This window comes from Mesoplodon mirus, assembly GCF_964341445.2.
Source record: "Mesoplodon mirus genome assembly, chromosome: 4".
Lineage (NCBI taxonomy): Eukaryota > Metazoa > Chordata > Mammalia > Artiodactyla > Ziphiidae > Mesoplodon > Mesoplodon mirus.
This window is the reverse complement of record NC_138979.1, coordinates 7,336,876-7,364,459: the sequence shown is the minus strand read 5'-3', so window position 1 is coordinate 7,364,459 and position 27,584 is coordinate 7,336,876. Positions and strand designations below refer to the sequence as shown.

At 41.5% G+C, this 27,584-nt stretch overlaps 1 protein-coding gene across 2 annotated transcripts in view; it reads right to left on the bottom strand.

Annotated features, from left to right (window-relative positions):
- The window catches only part of DCLRE1C (DNA cross-link repair 1C), a 44,141-nt gene that overhangs the window by 15,881 nt on the left and 676 nt on the right, over window positions 1-27,584 (bottom strand). For both annotated transcript variants that reach the window (XM_082618243.1, XM_082618244.1), the window contains exons 2-8: window positions 13,827-13,878; window positions 11,114-11,198; window positions 6,867-6,926; window positions 4,781-4,836; window positions 4,136-4,237; window positions 3,643-3,715; window positions 3,357-3,497 (exon numbers count right to left, since the gene is read on the bottom strand). In XM_082618243.1, the coding sequence (XP_082474369.1) occupies window positions 3,357-3,497; window positions 3,643-3,715; window positions 4,136-4,237; window positions 4,781-4,836; window positions 6,867-6,926; window positions 11,114-11,198; window positions 13,827-13,878 (569 nt within the window). The remainder of the gene's footprint in view (window positions 1-3,356; window positions 3,498-3,642; window positions 3,716-4,135; window positions 4,238-4,780; window positions 4,837-6,866; window positions 6,927-11,113; window positions 11,199-13,826; window positions 13,879-27,584) is intronic.

The window sequence follows — 27,584 nt, the reverse complement described above, 5'->3', positions numbered from 1 at the left end:
CGCTGCATACGGGCAGCTGGGGGAGAGGGAGGCCAGTGGGACGAGGAAGTGGAGACCCAGATCCTCCCTTTCCACACACCTGTTTATTGGATGAAAAGAAGGAGGGCAGATGCAAAAAAGCAAAACAAAACAAACCTCAGCCACCTTTAGAATGTTAAAGCGAATACGTTTTAAACTGTTAAAACCCACATGTCGGTTTTACTTAAATCTTGTTTTCTAGGTAGTTTTGAGTAAACAGCAAGTACTTAAATCAATACAAGGATAATGAAATAGCACTCCTCAAAAAAGTATTCTCATTTTGAAGTCTGAATAACAAGACAGTTTAGAATAATGTTAAATCGCTGCGGTAATTAATACCAAGACAGGTATAGAAAGAACCCGAGCATGAGACTTCCCTGGTGGTGCAGTGGTTAAGAATCCGCCTGCCAATGCAGGGGACACAGGTTCGAGCCCTGGTCCAGGAAGATCCCACATGCCGCGGAGCAACTAAGCCCGCGCACCTAGAGCCCGTGAGCCACAACTACTAAGCCTGCGTGCTGCAACTACTGAAGCCCACGCACCTAGAGCCTGTGCTCTGCAACAAGAGAAGCCACCGCAATGAGAAGCCTGTGCACTGCAACAAAGAGTAGCTCCCGCTCGCCGCAACTAGAGAGAGCCCGCGCGCAGCAACGAAGACCCAACAGATCCAAAAATAAATTTAAAAAGAACCCGAGCATGACTTCTTACTTATCCTGTGATATCCTGTAACTTATCCTTATTCCTCTCACTACCTGTTTACTAATGACTAACAAGAAGTAACAAGGAATTGACTTTTCTGGCCTAAGAAGGACATAAAAGAGGCAAATTCTGAGATGTACAGAGAAACAGGGAGAAACTTTCATCCTCACAAAAATGAAGATGCTTGAAAAGGTTGCCATAAATCATCTCTCAGGTCCCTCTATCAAAAAACCTCACCAGGGGCTTCCCTGGTGGTCCAGTGGTTAAGACTCCACGCTTCCACTGCAAGGGGGCGCAGGTTCGATCCCTGGTCGGGGATCGAAGATCCCACATGCCGCCCGGCATAGCCACAAATAAATAAATAAATAATTTAAATTAAAAAACCTCACTGTTCTCCCTTTTAAAATTCCTTCTCTAGAATTGTTTCTAACCCCTACGGAGGGATTAAGAGACTTGAGAGAGGGCTCACTCTGGGGTGACTCCGGGGTCACCTTCCTAAGGCCTGCTTTCTCTTCCCCCACCTCCATCCCTGGACCACTCCTCAGCCCAGGGTTTCTCCCTATGAGGCCTCAGAGCTGGAGGAGCTTCCAGTCTTTTTGATTTCACACACCACTAAAATTCACAAAACAAATTTGGGACTGGTTAAGTGGTTGCTACCTTTATATTTTGCCAAGAGAGGACGTGAGAAAAAAAAAAGCAAATAGTAACATGTGTGCACACATACAACCTATTATCACTGTGATTTTAAAGGACCATTTGAACACCAAAAAACATAAGAACGACAATCTCAGAATGAAAGCAAGTCCTTCCCAAAATGGAGAATTGGCAGCTTTACACCAAAAACATTTGGACACAAAAACTTAAGGAAGGAAGAAATTAAGGAAAGAAGGGCTTAGGAAGGGAGGGGAGAGGGGGGAGGGGGAGGGGGAGGGGAGGGGAGGGGAGAGGGGGAGGGGAGGGGGAGGGAGGGGAGGGGAGGGGGAGGGGAGGGGGAGGGGGAGGGGGGAGGGAGGAATATTTTTAATTGCAAATGCAGAAGCACTAAATCTTTTCAGTTTTACTAAATTACGTTGTATGTTTAAGTGTTAAGTTCTTAGCACAAGTCTGTTAGCTGGGGGATAGACAGTAAAAGTTGACAAATGAAGTAGAATTTAAATGTCCGACTCATTCCAGCGTTTCGTTTTGTTCAGAGTTTTGCCACCAAAACTCCATCTCCTCTCATGGGAAGTGGGCACTGCGGGAAACACTTGGCATGCTCACCCGGCTGACTGGGATCCCGAGGGCCCAGCATCGAGCCACCTGGAAGGGACGGGTGAACACTGGCTCGCAGCCTGACCTGATGTGAACCCTCCATGGGGAGGGGGCTCAGTGCCTCAGGACAGTGTTCTTCACACAATTCTGACCATGACCCCCAGTAAGAAATATGTTTCCACGGCAACCAAGGATGCATACACAGCATGTAAGTACAGACGGTCCCAACTTGGGATGCTCGACCCATGATTCTTCAATTTTGCGATGGTGAGAAACCAATATGCATCCAGTAGAAAACGGACTTCGGATTTTGAGTTACGATCTTCTCCTGAGCTGGCGGTTCGATCCTCTCTCGTGATGCTGGTCAGCACTGCAGCAAGCTGCCGCCCCAGTGAGCCACGTGATCACGCGGGTCAACAGCCACCGTCCACACACCGACCACTGTTCTGGACCCAGACAACCATTCTGGTTTTCACTTTCACTACAGCACTCAATAAATTACACAAGACACTCCACACTTTATTGTAAGATACGCTTTGCGTTACATGATTTTGCCCAACTGTAGGCTAATCTAAGTGTTGTGAGCACTTTTTTTTACATCTTTATTGGAGTATAATTACGTTACAATGTTCCGTTAGTTTCTGCCGTACAACAAAGTGAATCAGCTCTACGTATACATATATCCCCATATCCCCTCCCTCTTGCGTCTCCCTCCCACCCTCCCTATCCCACCCCTCCAGGCAGTCACAAAGCACCGAGCTGATCTCCCTGTGCTATGCGGCTGCTTCCCACTAGCTATCTACCTTACGTTTGGTAGTGTATCTATGTCAATGCTATTCTCACTTCGTTCCAGCTTCCCCTATCCCCCTCCCCGTGTCCTCAAGTCTGAGCAGGTTTAAGGTAGCTGAGGCTAAGCTATGGTGTTCCGTGGGTCAGGGGTATTTAAATACATTTTTGACTCAATGAGATTTTCAACTTACGATTGATTTATTGGGCCGTAGCCCTGTGGTTAAGTCGAGGAAGATCTAGATATGTACGTGTCTGATTCCCCACATAAATTTTCACAAGACAGTGTTTATTCTGACTGTAAGCAATACACTCAGATATTTCCTAGTTCAAGTTTTTTCTCATTGCTGGTCACAAACACTGAATTTATTTCATGACCCACAGTTTTGAAAAACTACTTCCTTTAGGGGACTTTTCACCAAAGGGCTCTTCCCACTGTCAATTCCTCCCAAGAGGAAGCGAATAAACAAAGATGACAAAGGCTGTGTCCATCTGTCACGGTTTCCAGTCTAGGGGGGCTTTGGAGGGAAATGGGGAAGGAGGGGAAAGGCAGAGTTGGGAGGAGGAACAGGACCAAGAGGAAAGAAAGAGCCATCAGGCACCTGGACTCCAAACTCCTCGCTGAGGTTGGTGAAGAGATACTCATACCCGTAGGCAGCCTTGCAGCTCAGCCACACTACGTGGTACGGACTCCGCGTGATCCAGCTGCGAACCAGCTCCAGGATCCCATGTAGACACTCCTCCTGGGCAGGAAGGTTCAAAGGCAGTTAACGCTGTTCCATTCTCAGGATTCCCAGATACTCACGCAAATGGGGACAATCACCATGCGATCTGTAATCCCACAAACTTCCCTCTAAGAAATGCGGGCTGTGCTCCAGGGAGACATACCCGACTAGGAATTTGGTAATATTTGGGATCGCAGAAAGTCGTGTCTAAGTACACACTCTGGATGTCTTTCACTCTGAAAACAAAAATGAAACAAGGGGTGTGACTCACCTCATGGGAAATAAAATATGGATAAAACCTAAACTCTTCGTTAGAGAGAGAAAATCTAGACATCCAAATGGATGTTCCATTTGGAATTTTTTTTTTATTATCAACTTTGTCAGGAAATGATTTCCATACAACAAAACGACACAGATTTTGCATATGCGGTTCAGTGAATTTTGACCAATTCACGTAACTACTACCCCAGTCAACACACGGAATGTTACCATTACCTCGTTTCAAGAGGAAAAGTTTGCTTTACTGTTACAAATATTATTATAATCGAGTTCGATTTCTAACAGAAACAAAGGCTCATATTTGGGGGGTGGGGGGAGAATAAAACCTTTAAAACAGTGCAGCCTTAACATTCAAGAATTATGTAAAGCCAGAGTACCTGCCCCCAGAGTGCAGAAGCTCCATTCTGGCAGCTTCTCCTTTTGCCAATCTGAAGTCTCCCGTGTACAAGACAGTCCCATTGTTGCCCTGAAATAAAAACCTGAAAAGGGTACAGACCTCAGTGACTTCTAAGTCTCAGACAAAATCCTAATAAAGCAAATATATACTAAATCCACAGCCCATGTTGCCTGCCAAGCACAGCCACTATGATAAGGTGATAATGGAATTTCCACAGCACTAAACCACACCAGGCACTCAGCTGCACCTCTTCCCAAAGGAGGAAAATAATAACATGATGGAGATATCGCTGAGTTTGCAAGAAACGTCCTCTGAAATACATCAGCACCTTCCACTGTATACTGAGATCATCCCTGCTCATGGAGAGAAAAATCCATGTGATGGGAAAATGCAAAGCCAGTGGAAAGACTGCTACTGAAAACTTCCACTGTAAGAAAGCCACGTTTCGAACGTGACCTGCACCTCAGTCCCCCAAGTCCAATTTGGAAGCAAAGATTACAGGAATTGTCATCGTAAGACTCGAACCTCCCTGTACAGGTTATTTTCTAGACCCTACAAGTTTATTTCTACAAATATAATACATATCTACACAAAATAAATAGGCAAAATAGATGAGCCCCCTTACATAACTGATCCTGGGCAATGACCAGCTGGTAAGAGAGTCACAACAATCTCTTCCTTCTAAAAAGAAAATAAAAGAAGAAAATAATAATCATAGAAGTTATCATTAGGACCCAGCTAAACAAAGCCCTCCTGAATACAACACACGCAACTACTTCCCAAGAACGTGGTGTGCCTTTCTCCTCATTTCCCCACTCTCCAAACCCTGGAAACAAGTGGAATCCTCACCCACAAACAAATGGTTAAACGTAGAGTTACACTGTGACACAGCAATTCCACTCTTGGGTATACACGCGAGAGACGCGAAAAGTTAGGTCCACACAAAACGTGAATGTTCACCGCAGCATTATTCATACTAGCCAGAGTAGAAGCAGCCAAAACGTCTACTGGCTGATGATTGAACCAGCAAAATGTGGTTTATCCATACAATGGAATATTCTTTGGCCAAAAAAAGAAATGAAGAACTGATACATCCTACACCATGGATAAACACTGAAAGCATTACGCAAAGTGAAAGAAGTCACGAAAGACTGCATACTGTATGAGTCCATTTAAATACAATGTCCAGAACGGGCAAATCCATAGAGACTCACACTAGACTTAGCAGTGGCCAGGAGCTGGGGGGAGGGAGAAACAGGGTCCCGTATTTCTTTCTGGGCGATGAAAGTATTCTGAAATTGATTGTGGCGATGGATACACAACTCTGTGAATACACTAAAAGCCACTGAATAGTGTACTTTAACTGGGGTGAATGGTACGGTATGTGAATTATGTCTCATTAAAGCTGTTATTTAAAAAAAATAAAAAGGAATTCCCTGGCAGTCAAGTGGTTAGAACTCCACGCTTCCACTGCAGGGAGCACGGGTTTGATCCCTGGTCAGGGAACTAGGTTCCTGCAAGTCGCACAGACAGTTAAAAAAAAAAAAAAAAAGTCTGATGCAGCCTGGTCCCAAGTCACCATGCAGCACGCTGTACTGTCCCGTTAGGCGGAGCCTGATGGGCACGACAGCCTCTCGGGGCTCAGTGCATGGTGGGGCAGAGCTCTGGGTGCGTCAGCTCCACTCGACCCCGGCAGCTCCCCCTGGACGTCTGACACCGTTCGTTCAAAGGCCCTTTAGAAGGGGCTTTCTCGCTGGTTGGAGCTGGAGACACACAAGTCTCAGTGGGAGAGGAGAAATGGAAAGGACCAGAGTGGGGCAGCTGGACTCAGCTCACCAAGAGCCACATGCTGCCCGGTGCCCGATTCTGAGAAAGCCTTTCACCAGCACACATTACAGGCCACCAGGCACTGCCGGCATATCCCCAAAGTGTCAGCTAACCGAGCTCAGGATGGCATTTAGGAAGGTTCAGGTCATCCCCTTCCCCTCCCTCAGGACAGTAAGTCTAGAAGTACTCCAATGCCTGATCTCCTCCAGAGAGGAGATGTGAAAGGTCGGCCCCTGTCCCATCACAGTCACACCACCAAGGACATCCTTCAGAGTTAAACGTGTCCACAGAGCAGGTTCTAATCGGGCTACGGAACAAATATTAACTAGATTTGCCATAAGATAGGAAAACACTGCCTAGCCCTAGGTATAATTTGAGATAAAAATAAATAAATACAGAAAAGGTGGGTTGGTACTCCTACTTACTATTGAAAAAGATAAATGCACAACACAAAAGTACCTGCCTCTAAATTTAAGGACAAAAAAATAAATTGGATCCACTTGGACAATGTCTTTTTCTTGAATACGAAAATGCTTCAGAAAAAAAAAATCACAATATACATAAATTTGCTGCAAAAACATTAAGCACAGTTTTATATCCTGAACATTATAATAAACTTAATAAATGTGACAATCACACTGTATGGTAATATCATGACTATAGTTATAGCATGTGACACTATATAGAAGCAGTTCCGACATGGTCCAGTCCTTCGGATGTAGAAAATAAATACATCACACACGTTTTTTCCCTACAAACTCACTCATTTACTATAAATTTTATTTCTGGTTACATGAGCAATCAAATCAAGGAGAAAGATAAACAATCATTTAATGCTGAGTATAATAATAATTTTTAAGTCACAGTATTTAATATTTAGTTACCTCGCCTGATGCTTCATCGACTAAAGATATCTGGGTAGGAGTTTCAGTTTCAATGGATATCTATTAAAATAAAAGAAGAGGTCATGTATACATTGCATTATACATTTTCATGGTTTTTCATGGCTTTATATGTCTTTGCCATCTCAAACACAGAAAGGGAACTAAGAGATGTTACAGACTCTCTGTGGAACAATTTCTGATTTCACTATAATAATGGTTTAATAGCCCCAAGGCATGATAAAGCTAATAACAGTACCTTTCCTGAGGCTGATGTGGCAATATGGATTGAATGCCTTATAAACGTGCACATCCTCAGACGCAGCAATTCTACATCTGTGAATTCAATTTTCCTCCCTTCACCTCCCCATGTATTCCACGTGTTCAGGTTTTCTGCTGCAGAACGCAGTCTGCCATCAGTCCATGGCGTGTTGGCCTAATTCACAGATGTGAGCTGCTATGGAAAGGTCGGAGTGTACGTGCACAGTTTACTCGAAGAGCAAGCAGCGCAGAGAGGCATTCAGTAAGTAGCTGATGAATAAACATCATTTCCCACCTGTTTAGCCCACTGATGTCATAAAATTTACAGTGACTGAGATTCAGGTGTGAAAATATCCTTGCATTTCTGGAATAAACACACTGTATTCATGATACACTGTTTTTTAATACCGTGAGATTCAGTCAGCTATGACCTCAGTGAGGATATTCACACGTGAAATGGCCTTTTGTCCCCCATTTACTATCATTATCCATTTGGCCAGTGAGGTTGAACAGCTTATCTTTTTAGTCTCTCCTACAATAGGGATGTTTTGTTCTTTGAACATTTGGCAAAATGCACCTATAAAACCATCTGGGTGTGGGGCTTTTTTGAAGAAGAGATCTTTGAAAACTGTTTTAATGTCTTTGATGCCTACTTCTTTATTCAAGTGGTCTACTTTTCTTGCCTCAATTTGGTATTTTCCTACTTTTCTAGTATTTATCCACTGTGTCTAAATTATTGAATATACTATCATATTCATTTTCAAAACAAGGCACTGCTATTATTCATAGGTATTTTCCTTTTTATCATTCTGTATTTTTATATGCATCTTTGTTTTTTTAATCGATCTTGGCAAGATTTCTATTTCGTTTTGTTTTCTTTTGTTTGCTTTGTTTGTTTGCTTTGGCCACGCTGTGCGGCATGTGGGATCTTAGTTCCCCAATCAGAAATCAAACCCGCATCTCCTGCATTGAAAGCACAGAGTTTTAACCGCTGGACCACCAGGAAGTCCCTAAATTTATCTCTATTTCTCTAGAAACCAGCTTTTACTTTTGTTAATCTTCCCTTTTATTTTCTGTGGTAGTTAGTCTCTGTATCACTAACCTGTCCTTTCTATTATTTTCTTCTTTCACATATCCTTAGGTTTGCTTTGTTGCTCCTTTTCGTTCTTCTTGAGTCAAAGACTTATTCCATTTAGTTCCAGTCTGTTTTCTAAGAAATGCATTTAATGCTCTCAATTTCCCTTCAAGTACTAACTTAGCTGTGCTCCACACACTTTGACATGTCACACTTTCATTGTCCATCGGTCCTAAGTATTGTATGTTTTTCTTTACAATTTTCTCTTTAACCTAGAGTTGCTTGTGGTATGCATTTAGCTCCCATATGTAGGGGGTGATTTTAACTCTCCTTGTATTTCTGATTTCCAGCATCATTGTATTTATGGTAAAAGAACAGATCACTAGGATTTCCTGAAACTTCTTTAGTGACGTAGCACATGCTCAGTTTTGGTAAACGTTCCAAGTTTACCCAAAGCTCTTTTCTCTGTTCGGTTTAAAGCTCTGTGTTTCAACTGGTTTGCAGGTATTAATTATGCCATTTAATTCTTCTGTAGATTCACTTACTTCCTGTCTCCTTCATCTTTCAGCTTCTGAGAGAGGTCTGGTAAGCTCTCCAGCTACCACTGTTGAGTTGCCCCTTTCTCCCTTAGATTATGAGGTGGCCTTGAACTACATCCACTCAGCTGAGCTGGAATTATCCTACAAGCCCCTTCCACGTACACTTCCAGGATAGCAGTGGCCACAAGAAACACCTGTGTGAGATTTGGAAGGCAGAAGTGAACCAGCAGCCATTTTTCAATGCTCTGAAAGGCACCAGAAATTATAACAGCTCGGGTACGTTGCTGATCTGTTGGCTTACCTCACTGACTCGGGCAGTACGGCGGCAGCTCCGTCTTCCGCTGGGTATCCTCCCAAGCTTCTTGGAGGCCTGGGCCACGTGTGTGGAACTCAGTGACCAAGGAGTGGGAGGCAGACATGGGTCCCCATTTGTCCCTGTGGACTCCAGCCTATCTCTGCTCTTCTCTCCTTCTTTTTCATCTTTCCTTCCTGACTGCTGGCCAGACGGACCCACAGTAACTTCAGGCCTAATACCAAGGCCAAGGTTACAGCCTTGCTGTTGTGTCCCTCTGCAGAGGGGGGATGGATCCCACCCCAACTGACAGATCAGAGGCTAAGACTGAAGATGCCACATATGAACCAAGAGAGTGTGAAAACACTGTGGTATGTTCACTGTGGGACTTTCTGGGGAGAGCAGGGTAGAAACCAGGCTGGGAGGAAGTGGTTTGTGTGACCTGAGAAAATGGGAGCAGGTGGCCCTGGTTTTTATCGTGGTTACGGGGTGGGCCTGGGCTTGCATGTTTGAATTCCATGTAGGCGCCAAGGAAGGGGCAGGGTTTTTTTTTTTTAATCAGTTTGCCCAGATGTGGGGCAAGTGGAGGTGGGAGTTGAAAGCTGCCAGCAATCAGACATCAAACACTCTTTTTGTGTGTGTGTGTGGTACACGGGTCTCTCACTGTTGTGGCCTCTCCTGTTGCGGAGCACAGGCTCCGGATGCGCAGGCTCAGCGGCCATGGCTCACGGGCCCAGCCACTCCACGGCATGTGGGATCTTCTCGGACCGGGGCACGAACCCGTGTCCCCTGCATCAGCAGGCGGACTCTCAACCACTGCGCCACCAGGGAAGCCCTGTGGACGACTTTTTTTTTTTTTTTTTCCGGTACGCAGGCCCCTCACTGTTGTGGCCTCTCCCGTTGCGGAGCACAGGCTCCGGACGCGCAGGCTCAGCCGCCATGGCTCACGGGCCCAGCCGCTCCGCGGCATGTGGGATCCTCCCGTACGGGGGCACGAACCCGTGTCCCCTGCATCGGCAGGCGGACTCTCAACCACTGCGCCACCAGGGAAGCCCAGACATCAAACACTCTTGGTGATGCTTGTTCAGACTTCCCTGCCAGCACCCCTAATTACTGATGGTTTAACCCATATCACAAGCCCTAATGCTATCCTCTCCTCGTGGTTCTTTCTCTGATCAAGCACTGGGTGATCAGGTACTACTGTATCCAGGTTGAGGCTATTTTGTCAATTGCATTTATGTTCATATCTTCTTGATACTATTAAAAGGTTGTTCCTTTTAATAGTAAATAACACCTTCTTTGAAACTTAAAGGTATTTTTTTTGCCTTCAATCTCTGTGTGATATAAAAGTTGCCACCCTGGCATGTTTAGCTTCTAACTGTTCATTGTAGTTTTTCCTTTTTATTTTTTCCCCTTCAACCTGCATTTTTCCTTTAGAGTAATTTATGTCTCTTGTAGACCAAGACCGGTGGATCTTTTTTTTTTTTAGCCTAAACCAAGAATTTGTCTTTTGATCCAGGGTTGAAGTAAATCCATTCATATCTATAGCAATTACTGTTATAATAGAACTTGTGCCACCATCTTCGCATTTTCAACGTGCCATGCTTTTTTCTCCCCTTTACCTTCTGTTGGATAGATCCATTTTATTCTGCCAGACTCAAAATTATCCATTCTATTTTTATTCTGATTGTTATCCCTTTCTTATTATAACCCATAAATTTTGTTTATTTTTCCTAATCTATCCCATGATCTAAATAAAAGGATTTATCAATTATGTTAATGAATGTTTTATACTTTAAAGTAATAAGATATAACTCAGCAAGAGAGTCTGTGAGATTAGACAAAGCTAAGAATCTAAGTCAACACGTTGAGGGACAAGAAAGAAAAATCAGCAGCGATAAAATGTCAACCTCTTCCAAACTGATGAATTACAAAGGCTAAACAGCAACACTGTAATTACTGTGGGTAAATATAGCATGGAGGAAGCGAGCTTTGAATAATGCCGATGCTTTGTTCAATACACCTCAAAAAATATTTCCCACTTGAAAAGAAGAATTAGTGTCATTCAAAAAATAAAACTTACAATTCGTTTCTCCCAAAATCTGTACCTCGGGCTCGTTAACAACAGCTCTTTAGTAACAGGCGAACAGTATAAGTAAACCTTCAAGCTGAAAACAAGAGACCGAAAAAAAAAAAAAAGAAGCTGTTTTAGTACAATCGAGAATGAGACATCTGGGTGACTAGGAAATATGTTTCAATATATGTCAGTTGCCTTGAATAATTCAGAAACTGAGCTGGCAGGCCAATACTCCAGTGACCACCTCAGTCCCATCGAGACTATAAAGGGACGGGCGAGAAGCAGAGGACAGAAAATACTGTGTCCTCTGACCTCCCCAAAGGCTGGTCCTCACCATTCTCACCTTAAAGACACATGTTTTAGACAATCAGGTATGTCTGGAGAGATACCACCAAATGGTAAACTACCTCTGCAGAAAGGGAAGTGGGACAGGAGACGTCTGCCTTTTACTTCATATAAATCTATTCTGTTTACGTTTAGTGGGCAGAAATCAACTTCATGACAAACTTTAAAAATTCAACACTCCAGTTCAGAGGTTAGGAATACAGTCTGCAGCGGATCATACTCTCCAGAGATGCCCACACTGACATATACACCCTAACCACCCACTGTCTTCTTACAAAGTAGTCATGGAAATTCCCCCACTGACAGGAGGCATCTGTGTTAACCTCCCCTTGAACCCGGACAGAGCTTTGTAACTGCCTTAGCCAACAGAATGTGATGGACATAATACAGCAGGCCTTTCGAGGTTAGATCTTCGAGGCAGTATGGCTGCCGCTGGCCCTCTCTTGGGACATACACTTTTCTTTTTAGTTTCCATTTAAGAAGTCCTGCTATTCTGAAACCACTATGTTGAAGAGCTATTTTTAAGAGACAGAGATGTCCAAAGTGCCCCAACTGTTTGAGTCTCCTGAGCCCAGATGTCAGACATTAAATGAATGAGCCTTCAGGTAATGTCAGCCCCCCTACGACACCCAGTCAGGCAGAAACCAGCCATCCCCACTGTACCCTGTCAGAACTCCTGACCCATAGAAACAGACAGAGAGAATACATGATTAGTGTTGTTTTAAGTCACTGAGTTTGGGGGTAGTTTGTTACGCAGCAATAGATAACTAATACATAGGCTCTAAAATCAGACAGACCTGGTGGGAATCCTGGTCCTGCCACCTACTGGCTGCGTGACCTTGGGCAACTAATTTAACCCCTCTGGTTCCTCAGTTTCCTCATCTGTAAAATAGAAATAATAATAGTATCTATTCAAAAGATTATCAAGAGGCTCTAAGGAGAATGTCAGCTCCAAGAAGAGAGGGATTTTTGCCTGTTTTGCTCATGACTGTATCTTCAACATCTAGTATGAATATATATATATATATTTTTTTTTTGGTACACGGGCCTCTCACTGTTGTGGCCTCTCCTGTTGTGGAGCACAGGCTCCGGACGCACAGGCTCAGTGGCCATGGCTCACGGGCCTAGCCGCTCCGCGGCATGTGGGATCTTCCCGGACTGGGGCACGAACCCATGTCCCCTGCATAGGCAGGCCGACTCTCAACCACTGCGCCACCAGGGAAGCCCATGAATATATATTTTTAGTAAATATTAGCTACCATTATCACAAACACAGACTACTGATATCACTTAGCAAAGAAGCCTGCTAAGTCAAAGATCAAATAGTCAAAAAGTCAATAGGGGTCCTTTCTATATACAGTTGACCCTTGAACAACATGGATTTCAACTGTGAGGGTCCACTTACGCACAGGGTTTTTTTTCACTAAATAAGTACCATAGTACTACACCATCTGCAGTTAGTTGAACCCACAGATGCGGAACCAGGATAGGGAGGGCCAACTATAAAGTTATATGTGGATTTTTGACCTCATAGAAGGTCGGTGCCCCTAACCACTGCGTTGTTCAAGAGTCAGCTGCATATATCTTGAGAATTTGGAATCTGACTTAGGCAATGACTGCAGGAAAAGAATGCAATGACTCAGCTTTAAGAAAGGATCCAACAATATTATATGACTCTTTTATAATGGAACAATCATTTACGCACACACACAGACACAGTCTTACAGAAATAAAAATGAACAGACTATTACTGCACCCGATAGCATGGATGAATCATTCAAATATAATGTTAAGTAAAAGAAAACAAGTAGAAGAGTCTATTCAGTATGATTCTATTTAAATAAAGTTCAAAAACAACTAAAGCTAAACGATGATGACAAAAGTCAGAAGAGAGGTTACCTGTGGGTGGGGAAGACTGACTGGGGGAGGGACAGGGTTCTGTCCCAGGATATTGATGCTGTTCTATTTCTTGGAGTGGGCAGATGCTACACATGTGTTCACTTGTAAAAGTTCATCAGATTATTCCCATATGATGTAAGTACTTTTCTATGTAGATGTTACAGCTCAATTAAAATTTTTACTTAAAAAAATAGAACACACAAATAAATAGCAAAGGAAATTACCTGGGGACTTCCCTGGTGGTCCAGTGGCTAAGGCTCCACGCTCCCAATGCAGGGGACCCGGGTTCAATCCCTGGTCAGGGAACTAGATCCCACATGCCACAACTAAGAGTTTGTATGCTGCAACTAAAGTTCCCACATGCTGCAACTAAAGATCCGCATGCCACAACGAAGATCCCACATGCCACAACTAAGTCCCAGCTCAGCCAAATAAATAAATAAATAAATTTAAAAAAGAAAAGAGAAGAAATTACCTGCACTCCAACCTTCTTTTCAAGGTAGGGGCTCTTAATCCTTTCATGTGATCTGAAAACAAAAGAACCAGAAATCATAAATACATTATTTTTTTCAGAGGATTCCTTGGCCCAAGGAAACTGAGTTGTCTGTTCTTTTTGGGCTTCCTTTTAAGAGAAAATACATGAGAGGTTCATGTTATAGGAGCCTTGATTTGTATGAGCGACTGGCTCTTGCTTCTGCAGATGAAGAATCCACTGAAAACAGGACAAGAACCACTAAACGTTGACCATCTCTGAGCCAACAGAAGCCATTTAAAAGGAGAATGATCCTCTGCATCTTAGGACAGAGACTAAATCACTCAGAGTAGCCACAGAAGAATGCATGACCTCGTTCAGAACTGCTTCCATCACTTTCCTTTACTTTCTTCTATCATGTCAATCCAACCACCCTTCAGACCATGCTCTCTGTGACCCCTTCAATTCCAGTCACTAAAGTTAGTCCATCCGGAAATTCAAGTTTGCTTCCATGGAATCCTCGAGAAAACCATTCAGGCTTAGGCCAGAATAAGAAGAGTTTCATTACCTTCTCAGCCTACTGTGACTGCTGGGTTGAAAGGTGGGTTATTGCTACCCACAGAGGCTTGCTCCACAGCTTGCCAAATTAACAAACACAGAAAGGTGACTTTTAAAGAAAGGTAACATTTAAACCAAATGGTACATTAAATATATAGTGCATTATAATATTACATTCTGAATCTTTAGCACGCAAAAGCCCAGATAACAAGAACCAAACATTTTGAAATTGCTTAGTTAAATCAAACCAATTCTAATTATCCTAATTCCAAACAGAAACCCGAAAGAAAGCTGGAGTAACTATACTCAGACAAAACAGACTTTAAAACAAAGACTCTAATAAGAGACATTATCATATTACATATGATAATGTAATATTTACAAATGTTATATCCTCTTGTTGGGTCCATCCAACAAGAGGATATAACATTTGTAAACATTTATGCACCCAACAGAGGAACATCTAAATACATAAAGCAAATATTAACAGACTTAAAAGGAGAAATAGACAGCAATACAGTAAGAGCAGGGGACTTTAATACCACACTTACGTCAATGGATGGATCATTCAGTCAGAAAATCAGTAACAAAATATTGGACCTAAACAACACATAAGATCAGATGAACTTCACAAATATATAAAGAAGGCTTCATGCAAAAGCAACAGAACATACATCCTTCTCAGGTGCACATGGAACATTTTCCAGGATAGACCATATATTAGGCCACAAAATGAGTCTCAATAAATTTAAGATGATTAAAATCATATCAAACATCTTTCCAACTACAATGGTATGAAACTAGAAATTAATTACAAGAAGAAAACTAGAAATTGATTACAAGAAAATAAGTGGAGAGTAAACAACATGCTACTGAACAAACAATGGGTCAAAGAATAAATCAAAAGAGAAATTTTAAAATACCTTGAGGATTGAGAATGGAAATAAAACATACCAAAATTTGTGGGTTGCAGCAAAAGCAGTTCTAAGGGGGAAGGTCAAGTGATAAACGCCTACCTCAAGAAACAAGAAAAATCTCAAATAACCAACCTAACTTTACAACTCAAGAAACTAGAAAAAGAAGAACAAACAAAGCCCAAAATTAGCAGAAGGAAGGAAATAACCAAGATTAGAACAAAAATAAATAAAAAACAGACTAAAAAGACAACAGAGAAGATCAGTGAAACTAAGAGCTGGTTCTTTGAAAAAGTAAACAAAATTGATAAGCCTTTGCTAGACTCAGCAACAAAGGAGAAGCGGGGAGGGGGAGAGAGAGAGAGAGAGAGAGGGAGGGAGGGAGGGAGGGAGAGATAGGACTCAAATAAATAAAATCACAAATGAAAGAGGAGCTATTACAACTCTTAAAATGGAAAAGAAGGGGTAAGAGAGTACTATGAACAATTATACACCAACAAAGTGGACAACCTAGAAGAAACGGATAAATTCTTAGAAACATACAACCTACCAAGACTGAATCATGATGAAACAGAAAATCTGAATAGACTGATAACTAGTAAGGATACTAAATATCTCTACTAATATCAGTAACTTTAAAAATCCAACAAACAAAAGTCCCAGACCAGATGGCTTTGCTAGTGAATTCTACAAACATTCCAAGAACTCAATTTATGAGGCTAGCATTACCCCGATACCAAAGCCAGACAAGGACACCACACAAATTACAGGCCAATATCCCTGATGAACATAGATGAAAAAAGTCCTCAACAAAATATTAGCAAACAGAATTCAACAAAACATTAAAAGGATCATACACCATGATCAAGTGGGATTTATTCCAGGGATGCAAACTTGGTTCAACATCCACAAATCAGTCAATGTTATAATCACATTAACAAAATGAAGGATAAAAAAAACCATAATCATCTCAACAGATGCACAAAAAACACTGGACAAAACTTGACATCCATTTATGATAAAAACTCTCAATAAATCAGGTATAGAGGGAACAAACCTCAATATAATAAAGGCCATATGTGACAAGCTCTCAGCAAACATCATAATCAGTGGTGAAGAGCTGAAAGCTATTTCTCTAAGATAAAAAGTAAGACAAGAACGCCCATTCTTGCTCTTTTATTCAACATAATATAAATCCCAGCCAGAGGAATTAGGCAAGAAAAAGAAATAAAAGGCATGCAAAGTTGAAAGGAAGAAGTAAAACAGGCACTATTTACAGACAACATGATACATGTATAGAAAACCCTAAAGACTCCATCAAAAAACTGTTAGAGGAATACTGGTCAAGATGGCAGTGTGGGAAGACACAGAGTTAGCATCTCCCCACAACTAGGGCACCTGAAGGCCGCGGGTGGGGGACTCTGACGCCCAAGGAGACGGGAGGAACCCCAAAGTGAACCGGTAGGATGTAGGGGGACTGAGAGGGGAGGAGAAGTGGATGCCAGACAGGATTGGTGCCCCTGAGGCCAGGGAGATCAGGAGAGGCAGGAGGGAGGGGCCCTCTGGGAAGAGCAGGAGAGGAGCGGAGGGCGATCGTCTGGTCCACTCGGGCCAGGGAGCCTGCTGACCTCCCAAACCAGTACCCACCCCCCCAAAGCCTGATCCAGGCCACGTGGATCCTGGAGGCAAAGGAGGGAGGCTGGGGAGATCAGGAGAGGCAGGTGGGAGGGGTCATCTAGGAGGAGCAGGAGAGGAGCGGAGGGCAATTGCCCTGCCCACTAGAGCCAAGGAAGCCTGCTGGGCTCCCAGGTGAGGTCCCCTGCCCTCTGAGACCAGGGGTGGAGGGCAAGCCTGGGCCCCTTCTGTTCCTTGAGCCTAAGCCCCACCCCCCACGGCCCCCAGGGCCTTTTCCAGCCCTGTGGGTCCTGAGCATAGGCCCCACCCTCCACCCGAACCTCGCCCTTGCTTAGGCCCCGCCCTCCACAGCCAAGGCCTTTCCCCCCACCGTTTTTTCTTTTCCCTCCTCTTTTACTATTGTGGTACTGATGTACCTTCCAGTTGTTGATTCATCTATATTTTTATTTTTATATTCTTTCTAATATATCTGTTAGTTTCCTAGTCTAATTTTATTTTTTACTTTGTTATTGTTCTCTTTTCTTTTTTTTTTTTTTTTGCCGCCCCATGCAGCTTGCGGGATCTTGGATCACAAGCCCGGGGTCGGACCAAAGCTCCTGCAGTGGGAGCTTCAAGTCTGAACCACTGGACTAACAGAGAACCTCAGACCCCAGGGAATATTCATCGGAGTGAGGGCTCATGGGTTTCCTCATCTCAGCACCAAGACCTAGCTCTACCCAACAGCCTACAGACTCCAGTGTTGGAAGCCGCAGGCCAAACAACGAGTAAGACAATAATACAACCCCACTCATAAAAAAAAAAAAGAGAGAGAGAGCACACAAATATGTCACAGATGAAGGAGCAAGGTAAAAACCTACAAGACCAAAAAAATGAAGAGGAAATAGGCAACCTACCTGAACAAGAATTCAGAGTAATGACAGTAAAGATGATCCAGAATCTCGGAAATAGAATGGAGGCATGGATCGAGAAAACACAAGAAATGTTTAACAAAGACCTAGAAGAACTAAAGAACACACAGACAGAGATGAGAAACACAATAACTGAAATGAAAAATACACAAGAAGGAATCAATAATAGAATAACGGAGGCAGAAGAATGAATAAGTGAGCTGGAAGACAAAATGGTGGAAATAACTACTGAGGAACAGAATAAAGAAAAAAGAATGAAAAGAATTGAAGCCAATCTAACAGACCTCTGGGACAACACTAAATGTACCAACATTCGAATTATAAGGGTCCCAGAAGAAGAAGAGAAAAAGAAAGGGTCTGAGAAAATATTTGAACAGATTATAGTTGAAAACTTCCCTAATATGGGAAAGGAAATAGTCACCCAAGTCCAGAAAGCACAGGGAGTCCCATACAGGATAAACCCTAGGAGAAACACACCAAGACACATATTAATCAAACTAACAAAAATTAAATTCAAAGAAAAACTATTAAAAGCAGCAAAGGAAAAACAAAAAATAACATACAAAGGAATCCCCATGAGGTTATCAGCTGATTTTTCAGCAGATACTCTGCAGCCAGAAGGCAGTGGCAGGATATACTTAAAGTGATGAAAGAGAAAAACCTACAACCAAGATTACTCTATCCAGCAAGGATCTCATTCAGATTTGATGGAGAAGTGAAAAGGTTTTCAGAAACGCAAAAGCTAAGAAAATTCAGCACCACCAAACCAGCTTTACAATAAATGCTAAAGAAACTTCTCTAAGCAGGAAACACAAAAGAAGAAAAAGACCCACAAAAACAAATCCAAAACAATTAAGAAAATGGTAATAGGAACATACATATTGATAATAACATTGAATGTAAATGGATTAAATGCCCCAACCAAAAGACACAGACTGGCTGAATGGATACAAAAACAAGACCCATATATATGCTGTCTACAAGAGACCCACTTCAGACCTAGGGACACATACTGACCGAAAGTGAAGGGATGGAAAAAGATATTGCATCAAAAGAAAGCTAGAGTAGCAATACTTGTATCAGATAAAATAGACTTTAAAATAAAGACTGTTACAAGAGGTAAGGAGGGACACTACATAATGATCAAAGGATCAATCCAAGAAGAAGACATAACAATTATAAATGTATATGCACACAACACAGGAGCACCTCAATACATGAGGCAAATGCTAACAACCATGAAGGGAGAAATAGACAGTAAAACATTAACAGTAGGGGACTTTAACACCCCACTTACACCAATGGACAGATCATCCAAACAGAAAATAAGTAAGAAAACAGAAGCTTTAAATGACACAATATATCAGATAGATCTAATTGATATTTATAGAACATTCCACCCAAAAGTGGCAGAATACACTTTCTTCTCAAGTGCACATGGAACATTCTCCAGGATGGATCACATCTTGGGTGACAAATCAAGCCTCGGAAAATTTAAGAAAATTGAAATAGTTCAGGCATCTTTTCTGACCACAACACTATGAGATCGGAAATCAATTACAGGAGAAAAAACCTGTAAAAAACACAAGTACATGGAGGCTAAACAGTGCACTACTAAATAACCAAGACATCACAGAAGAAATCAAAGAAGAAATTTAAAAATACATAGAAACAAATGACAACGAAAACACAACGACTCAAAACCTATGGGACTCAGCAAAAGCAGTTCTAAGAGGGAAGTTTATAGCAATTCAATCTCACCTCAAGAAACAAGAAAAATCTCAAATAAATAATCTAACCCTACACTTAGAACAACTAGAGGAAGAAGAACAAGGAAAACCCAAAGTCAGTAGAAGGAAAAAAATCACAATGATCAGAGCAGAAATAATGAAATAGAAACAAAGAAAACAATACCAAAGATCAATAAAACTAAAAGCTGGTTCTTTGAGAAGATAAAAAATATTGATAAACCCTTAGCCAGACTCATCAAGGAAAAAAAAAGGCAGAGGAAGCAAATCAATAAAATTAGAAATGAAAAAGGAGAAATCACACTGACACTGCAGAAATACAAAGGATTATAAGAGACTACTACAAACAACTATATGCCAATAAAATGGACAACCACAAAGAAATGGACAAATTCTTGAAAAGGTACAATTTTCCAAGGCTGAAAATGGAAGAATTAGAAAATATATACAGACCTATCACAAGTAATGAAATTGAAACTGTAATTAAAAATCTTCTAACAAACAGAAGTCCAGGACCAGATGGCTTCACAGGCGAATTCTTTCAAATATTTAGAGAAGAGCTAAACACCGATCCTTCTTAAACTCTTCCAAAAAATTGCAGAGGGAGGGACACTCCCACATTCATTCTACGAAGCCACCATCACCTTGACACCAAAACCAGAAGAAGATATCACAAAAAAGAAAAGTATAGACCAATATCCCTGATGAACATAGATGCAAACATCCTGAACAAAATACTAGCAAACAGAATCCAACAGCACGTTAAGAGGATCATACACCATGATCAAGTGGGATTTATCCCAGGGATGCAAGGATTCTTCGATGTACACAAATCAATCAATGTGATACACCACATTAACAAATTAAGGAATAAAAACCATATGATCATTTCAATAGATGCAGAAAAAGCTTTTGACAAAATTCAACACCAATGTATGATAAAAACTCTCCAGAAGGGCTTCCCTGGTGGCGCAGTGGTTAAGAGTCCACCTGCCGATGCAGGGGATATGGGTTCGTGCCCCGGTCCAGGAAGATCCCACATGCCACGGAGTGGCTGGGCCCGTGAGCCATGGCCACTGAGGCTGCGCGTCCAGAGCCTGTGCTCTGCAACGGGAGAGGCCACAGCAGTGAGAGGCCCGCGTACCACAAAAAAAAAAAAAAAAAAAACTCTCCAGAAAATGGGCACAGAGGGAACCTATCTCAACATAATAAAGGTCACATATGACAAACCCACAGCAAACATCATACTCGATGGTGAAAAACTGAAAGCATTTCCACTAAGATCAGGAACAAGACAAGGATGTCCACTCTTATTCAACATACTTTTGGAAGTCCTAGCCACAGCAATCAGAGAAGAAAAAGAAATAAAAGGAATGCAAATTGGAAAAGAAGTAAAACTGTCACTGTTTGCCAATGACATGATACTATACATAGAAAATCCTCAAGATGCCACCAGAAAACTACTAGAACTAATCAATGAATTTGGTAAGGTTGCAGGATACAAAATTAATGCACAGAAATCTCTTGCATTCCTATACATCAACAATGAAAAATAAGAAAGAGAAATTAAGGAAACACTCCCATTTACCATTGCAACAACAAAAAAATAAAATACTTAGGAATAAACCTGCCTAAGGAGGCGAAAGACTTGTACTCAGAAAACTATAAAACACTGATGAAAGAAATCAAAGATGACATAAAACAGATGGAGAGGGCTTCCCTGGTGGCGCAGTGGTTGAGAGTCCGACTGCCGATGCAGGGGACACGGGTTCGTGCCCCGGTCTGGAAAGATCCCACATGCCGCGGAGCGGCTGGGCACGTGAGCCATGGCCGCTGAGCCTGCGCGTCCGGAGCCTGGGCCACAGCAGTGAGAGGCCCGTGTACCGAAAAAAAAAAAAAAAAAAACAGATGGAGAAAGATACCATGTTCTTGGATTGGAAGAATCAATACTGTGAAAATGACTATACTACCCAAAGCAATCTACAGATTCAATGCAATCCCCATCAAACTATCAATGGCATTCTTCACAGAATTATAAAAAAAATTTACAGTTTGTATGGAAACACAAAAGACCCCAAATAGCCAAAGCAATCTTGAGAAAGAAAAATGGAGTTGGAGGAATCAGGCTTCCTGACTTCACACTATACTACAAAGCTACAGTAATCGAGACAGTTTGGTACTGGCACTAAAACAGAAATATAGATCAATGGTACAGGATAGAATGCCCAGAGATAAACCCACACACATATGGTCACCTAATTTACGACAAAGGAGGCAAGAACATACAATGGAGAAAAGACAGCCTCTTCAATAAGTGGTGCTGGGAAAACTGGACAGCTACATGTAAAAGAATGAAATTAGAACACTACCTAACACCATAGACAAAAATAAATTCCAAATGGATTAAAGACCTAAATGTAAGACGAGACACTATAAAACTCTTAGAGGAAGCCATAGAAAAAACACTCTTTGACATAAACCACAGCAAGATCTTTTTTGACCCACCTCTTAGAGTAATGGAAATAAAAACAAAAATAAACAAATAGGACTTAATTAAACTTAAAAGCTTTTGCACAGCAAAGAAAACCATACACAAGACATAAAGACAACCCTCAGAATAGGAGAAAATATTTGCAAATGAAAACAACAGACAAAGGATTAATCTCCAAAATATACATACAGCTCATGGAGCTCAATATCAAAAAAACAAATAATCCAGTTAAAAAATGGGCAGAAGACCTAAATAGACATTTCAGCAAAGAAGACATACAGATGGCCAAGAGGCACATGAAAAGATGCTCAACATCAGTAATTATCAGCGAAATGCAAATCAAAACTACAGTGAGGTATCCCCTCATGCGGGTCAGAATGGCCATTATCAAAAAATCTAGAAACAATAAATGCTGGAAGGGGTGTGGTGAAAAGGGAACCCTCCTGCACTGTTAGTGGGTATGTAAATTGATACAACCACTATGGAAAACAGTATGGAGGTTCCTTAAAAAAGTAAAAATAGAACTACCATACGACCCAGCAATCCCACTATTGGGTATATACCCCGAGAAAACCATAATTCAAAAACAATCATGTACCACACTGCAGCACTATTTACAATAGCCAGGACATGGAACCAACCTAAATGCCCATTGACAGATGAATGGATAAAGAAGATGTGGCACATATGTACGATGGAATATTGCTCAGCCATAAAAAGGGACAACACTGAGTTATTTGTGGTGAGGTGGATGGACCTAAGTCTGTCATACAGAGTGAAGTAAGTGAGAAAGAGAAAAACAAATACCACATGCTAACACATATATATGGAATCTAAAAAAATGGTACTGATGAACCTAGTGGCAAGGCAGCAATAAAGATGGAGACATAGAGAATGAACTTGAGGACATGGGGTGGGAGGGTGAAGCTGGGGCAAAGTGAGAGTAGCATCAACATATATATACTACCAAATTGGGAGATTGGGATTGACATATATACACTAATATGTATAAAATGGATAACTAATAAGAACCTGCTGTGTAAAAAAATAAAATTCGAAAGTTCAAAAAATATATATATATATATACACTACTGAATGTAAAATAGTTAGCTATTGGGAAGCAGCAGCATAGCACAGGGAGATGAGCTCGGTGCTTTGCGATGACCTAGAGGGGTGGGATAGGGAAGATGGGAGGGAGGCTCAAAAGGGAGGGGATATGGGGACATGTGTATGCATATGGCTGATTCACTTTGTTGTGCAACAGAAACTAACACAATATTGTGAAGCAATTATACTCCAATAAAGATATATTAAAAACAAAAAACTGTTAAAATAAAGGAATTCAGTAAAGTTGCAGGATATCAACATACAGAAGTCTGTTGCATTTCTACAGACAAATAACCATCAGAAAGAGAAATTAAGAAAACAATCCCATTCACAGCTACATCAAAAAGAATAAAATATGTAGGAATAAATTTAACCAAGGAAGTAAAGACCGGTATATTGAAAACTACAAGCATTCATAAAAGAAACTGATGACACAAATAAATGTAAAGCTATTCCATGCTCATAGATTGAAAGGATCAATATTGTTAAATTGTCCATACTACCCAAAGCAATCAACAGGTTCAGTGCAACCCATATCAAAATTCCAATGGCATTTTTCATAGAAACAGAACAAATAATCATAAAATTTGTATAGAACCACAAAAGAACCCCAAATAGCCAAGCAATCTTGAAAAAAAACAAAACTGGAGACATGCTCCCTGGTTACAAAATGTATTGTTTCAAATGTATAGTAATTAAAACAGTATGGTGCTGGCATAAAAACACATAGATCAACAGAACAGAATAGCAAGCCCAGAAATAAAGCCACACATATAGTGTCAATTACTGAGAATTTATGATAAAGAAACCAAGAATATATGATGGGGAAAGGACAGTCTCTTCAATAAATGGTGGTAGGAAAACTGGACAGCCACATGCAAAAGAATGAAACCTAACCATTATCTTATACCATGCACAAAAATTAACTCAAAATAGATTAAAGACTTGAATCTAAGATCTGAAACCACAAAATTTCTAGAAGAAAACATAGGCAGTAAGCTCCTTGATATAGGTCTTGGTGGTGATCTTTTGAATCTGACACCAAAAGCAAAACTAAGCAAACGACATCAAATTAAAACATTTTTGCACAGCAAAGGAAAGCATCAACGAAAAGAAAAAACCTACTGAACAGGAGAAAACATTTGCAAATCATGTATCTGATAAGGGACTAATATCCAAAATATATAAAGAACTCATACAACTCAACAGCAAAAAAACAATCTGATTTTTTTAATGGGCGGATCTGAATAGACATTTTTCCCAAGACATACAGATGGCCAACGGGCACATGAAAAGATGTTCCACATCATTAATCATCAGGAAAATGCAAATCAAACCCACAATGAGATACCACCTCACACCCATTAGACTGGCTATTATCAAAAAGAAAAATAACAAATGTTGAAAAGGATGTGGAGAAATGGGAACCCTTGAGCACTGTTGGTGGGAATGTAAATTGGTGCAGCCACTATGGAAAACAGTATGGAGGTTCCTCAAAAAATTAAAAACAGAACTATCATATGATCCAGCAATTCCACATCTGGGTATTTAACTAAAGAAAACAAAAACACTAACTCAAAAAGATATTTGCACCCCTAGGTTCACTGAAGCACTATTTACAATAGCCAAGACACGGAAACAACCGAAGTGTCCATCAATGAATGAGTGCGTAAAGAAGATGTGGTGTATATGCACAATGAAATATTATTCAGCCATGAAAACTGATGTCTCAGCATGAATTAACAATTTTCATTATAAGTTTTCTAAAAACTGATAATAAGTTTAAAAGTTTAAAGCTAATTATACAATATTATTTTCTCTATATAACTTTTTTCCAGCTCTTTTAAGATTAATACATAAACGCTGCTGGAAAGTTAATTTTACTTTAAAAAAAAAACTATAACCAAGTAGATTATTTTGAAAGTCTTTTCCTCCTCAAATCATTTACCAAAAATGACTTTCATTTGCATTTTGATTCATTTATGTAAACACTGCCTGTTACCACCCTTGATGAAGGCAAACGGCAAAGGCAGTCCAGCTGGGTTGATGGGGAGACAATGTTACACAGCCTAACAATAACCCACAAGAAAAAAATCTAATTATCCTAATTACCACCAACACATGTGCCCTCAAATTTGTATGTGACAATCCTTAACTCTTGAAAACAAGGCCGTCACTGCACCTCAAGTGGGTGACGCTGACCAAACACGTGCTGCCACAGGACAGTCCACCTGCCCCCTCACAGTGTGCATCTCCTCAGGTCACTCCTCGTCCATGCTTTTCGGGCCAATGAGTGCATCCCAGGGCGGGACTCTCCCTTGTCGGGGTTTCCAGAGAGTCTGAGTCACCGCAAACACGAGGCTGACTCAGGACTCTGCTCCAGGCTTCCAAACTAGCTCAGTGCCCAGCACCCTGTCCCATCAAGACGACCCAGCCCGCCACCCCAGTCAAGGGACTCTGGGGAGTTTACTTTGTGATGCTAGGACCGCACCCAGCACCTCCCTTCCAGGGCCTTTTTCCTTTTCCTTGACCAGAATAAATCATCTTAAGTGGTCTCCGGAAGGGGTCCTCCCCCACGCTGGGCCACTACCTCGGGCCACGGGTCCCCTCGTGTCCTCCAGGCCGCACTGGTGCTTAGTCAAGTCTGCCCTGAGCACAGCGCTGGGTTCCAGATGGGCCATAAAGAGGCATCAAGCGGGTCCATGGCCCACCTCAACTTTTATCAAACTGTGATGTTAACACGTTCATGTGCATTTTTTTTAACAAGAGTCCATAGACCTTGTCAGATGTTCTATATTAGTCAGCTCAGGCTGGGTGGCTTAAACAGAATGTATTGCTAAGAGTTCTGGAAGCTAAAGTCCAAGATCAAGGTGCCAAGGTTGGTTTCTGGTGAGGCCTCTCCTCCTGCCTTATAAATAGCCACCTTCTTGCTGTGTGCTCACATGGCCTTTCCTCACTGTGTATATGGAGGGAGAGAGATCCCTCTTCCTTTTCTTTGAAGGCCGCCAATCCTATCAAATTAGGACCCCACCCCTACGACCTCATTTAACCTTAATCACCTCCTAAAAGCCCTTTCTCCAAATACAGTCACACTGGGGGTTAGGGATTCAATATATGAATTGGGGGGGGGGACACAATTCAGTCCATGGCACATCCAAAGAAGTCTTGTTTCCCAAAAAGGTTAAAAACCACCAGTAGGTAATGTGGAAAACCTCAGAAAGCAGAAGTTGAGTTCTTGCCCTTGATCAGTTTACATCCTCATTGGGAAAACAGACCCACGTGGGATTAGAGCACAGGAAAAGTTATTATACAATGCTGGACAAGAGAGTCTTGCTTAATGTACAAACTAATGATGCTGTCTTCACAACTACACTTCAATTTAAAAAATAAAATCAATAAATAATATAAATACAAAAATACAAAAACAAACAAACAAATTCCTCTAGATGAACTCATTCTCCAAACTCACTACTCCAAAACACGAAGGCCAAGCCCCAAATCCATTCTTTAATTGTGGCCACCACATGTGAGTTCAGAAATGCTGGCGGACTCAACACAAAAGGTAAAAATATCCTCATCCAGCAGTGGCTTCTCAATGAAAAACAAGACAAAAACAAAAATATTGTCCTCAAAAAGAAGCAGAAAGACCCTCACAGAGGCTCATGTGCTTTTTTAGCAAATCGATAGAGGAGGTCCAGATTTTCGTCATTAAAGAGAGAGAATTAGGGACTTAGAACCGGAAAGCAGAGCCATTTCCCAAAAGCAGAAATTTCAATGATTTACACCAGGTTAAAGTGAGTGATTCCACCCACAAGACAACAGCTGATCTTCACACCAACTGTGTGATGAAGGGCATGTTTTGATATCTGTAATTTACTTTAAAATCACACCGTGTGATATATACGTGAATATGTATCTGAGTCACTCTTCAAAAGAGGGGTTGGGGGCATCCTACTTAAGCTACTCTGGGAGTCCACACTCCAAGAGGCAGCTTCTAGAACGCTTCAGTTAAGCTTCATCTCTGGTCAATGCCCAAGGCTGTGCTAATTAATTAGCACAATGAATATTAAACCTGTTTTCATAGGTAGTTAGTGACGTGTCAGTCAGCATACCAGATGTTAAAAATGGACAGTGGTTGTGAAGTTAGTGGTACTCCAGCTCTGGAGACTGGCTAAAATGTTTTAGAGACGCTCTAGTCTTGCCTGGAGCATCTAGCCTCGGGACCATATCATTAGGGGGTGATGCTCTAAGCTTAAGTCCTAACCGCCTCCAGCTGTGAAATCTTGGTATTCTGGTTGCCTGACCTGGCCGTCTGTAAAGTAAACCGCATCCTGCCTCTAGACCAAAATGAACCTTTCATAGGGGAAAAGAACATCTATACGGAGGCGAAGCTTGCACTT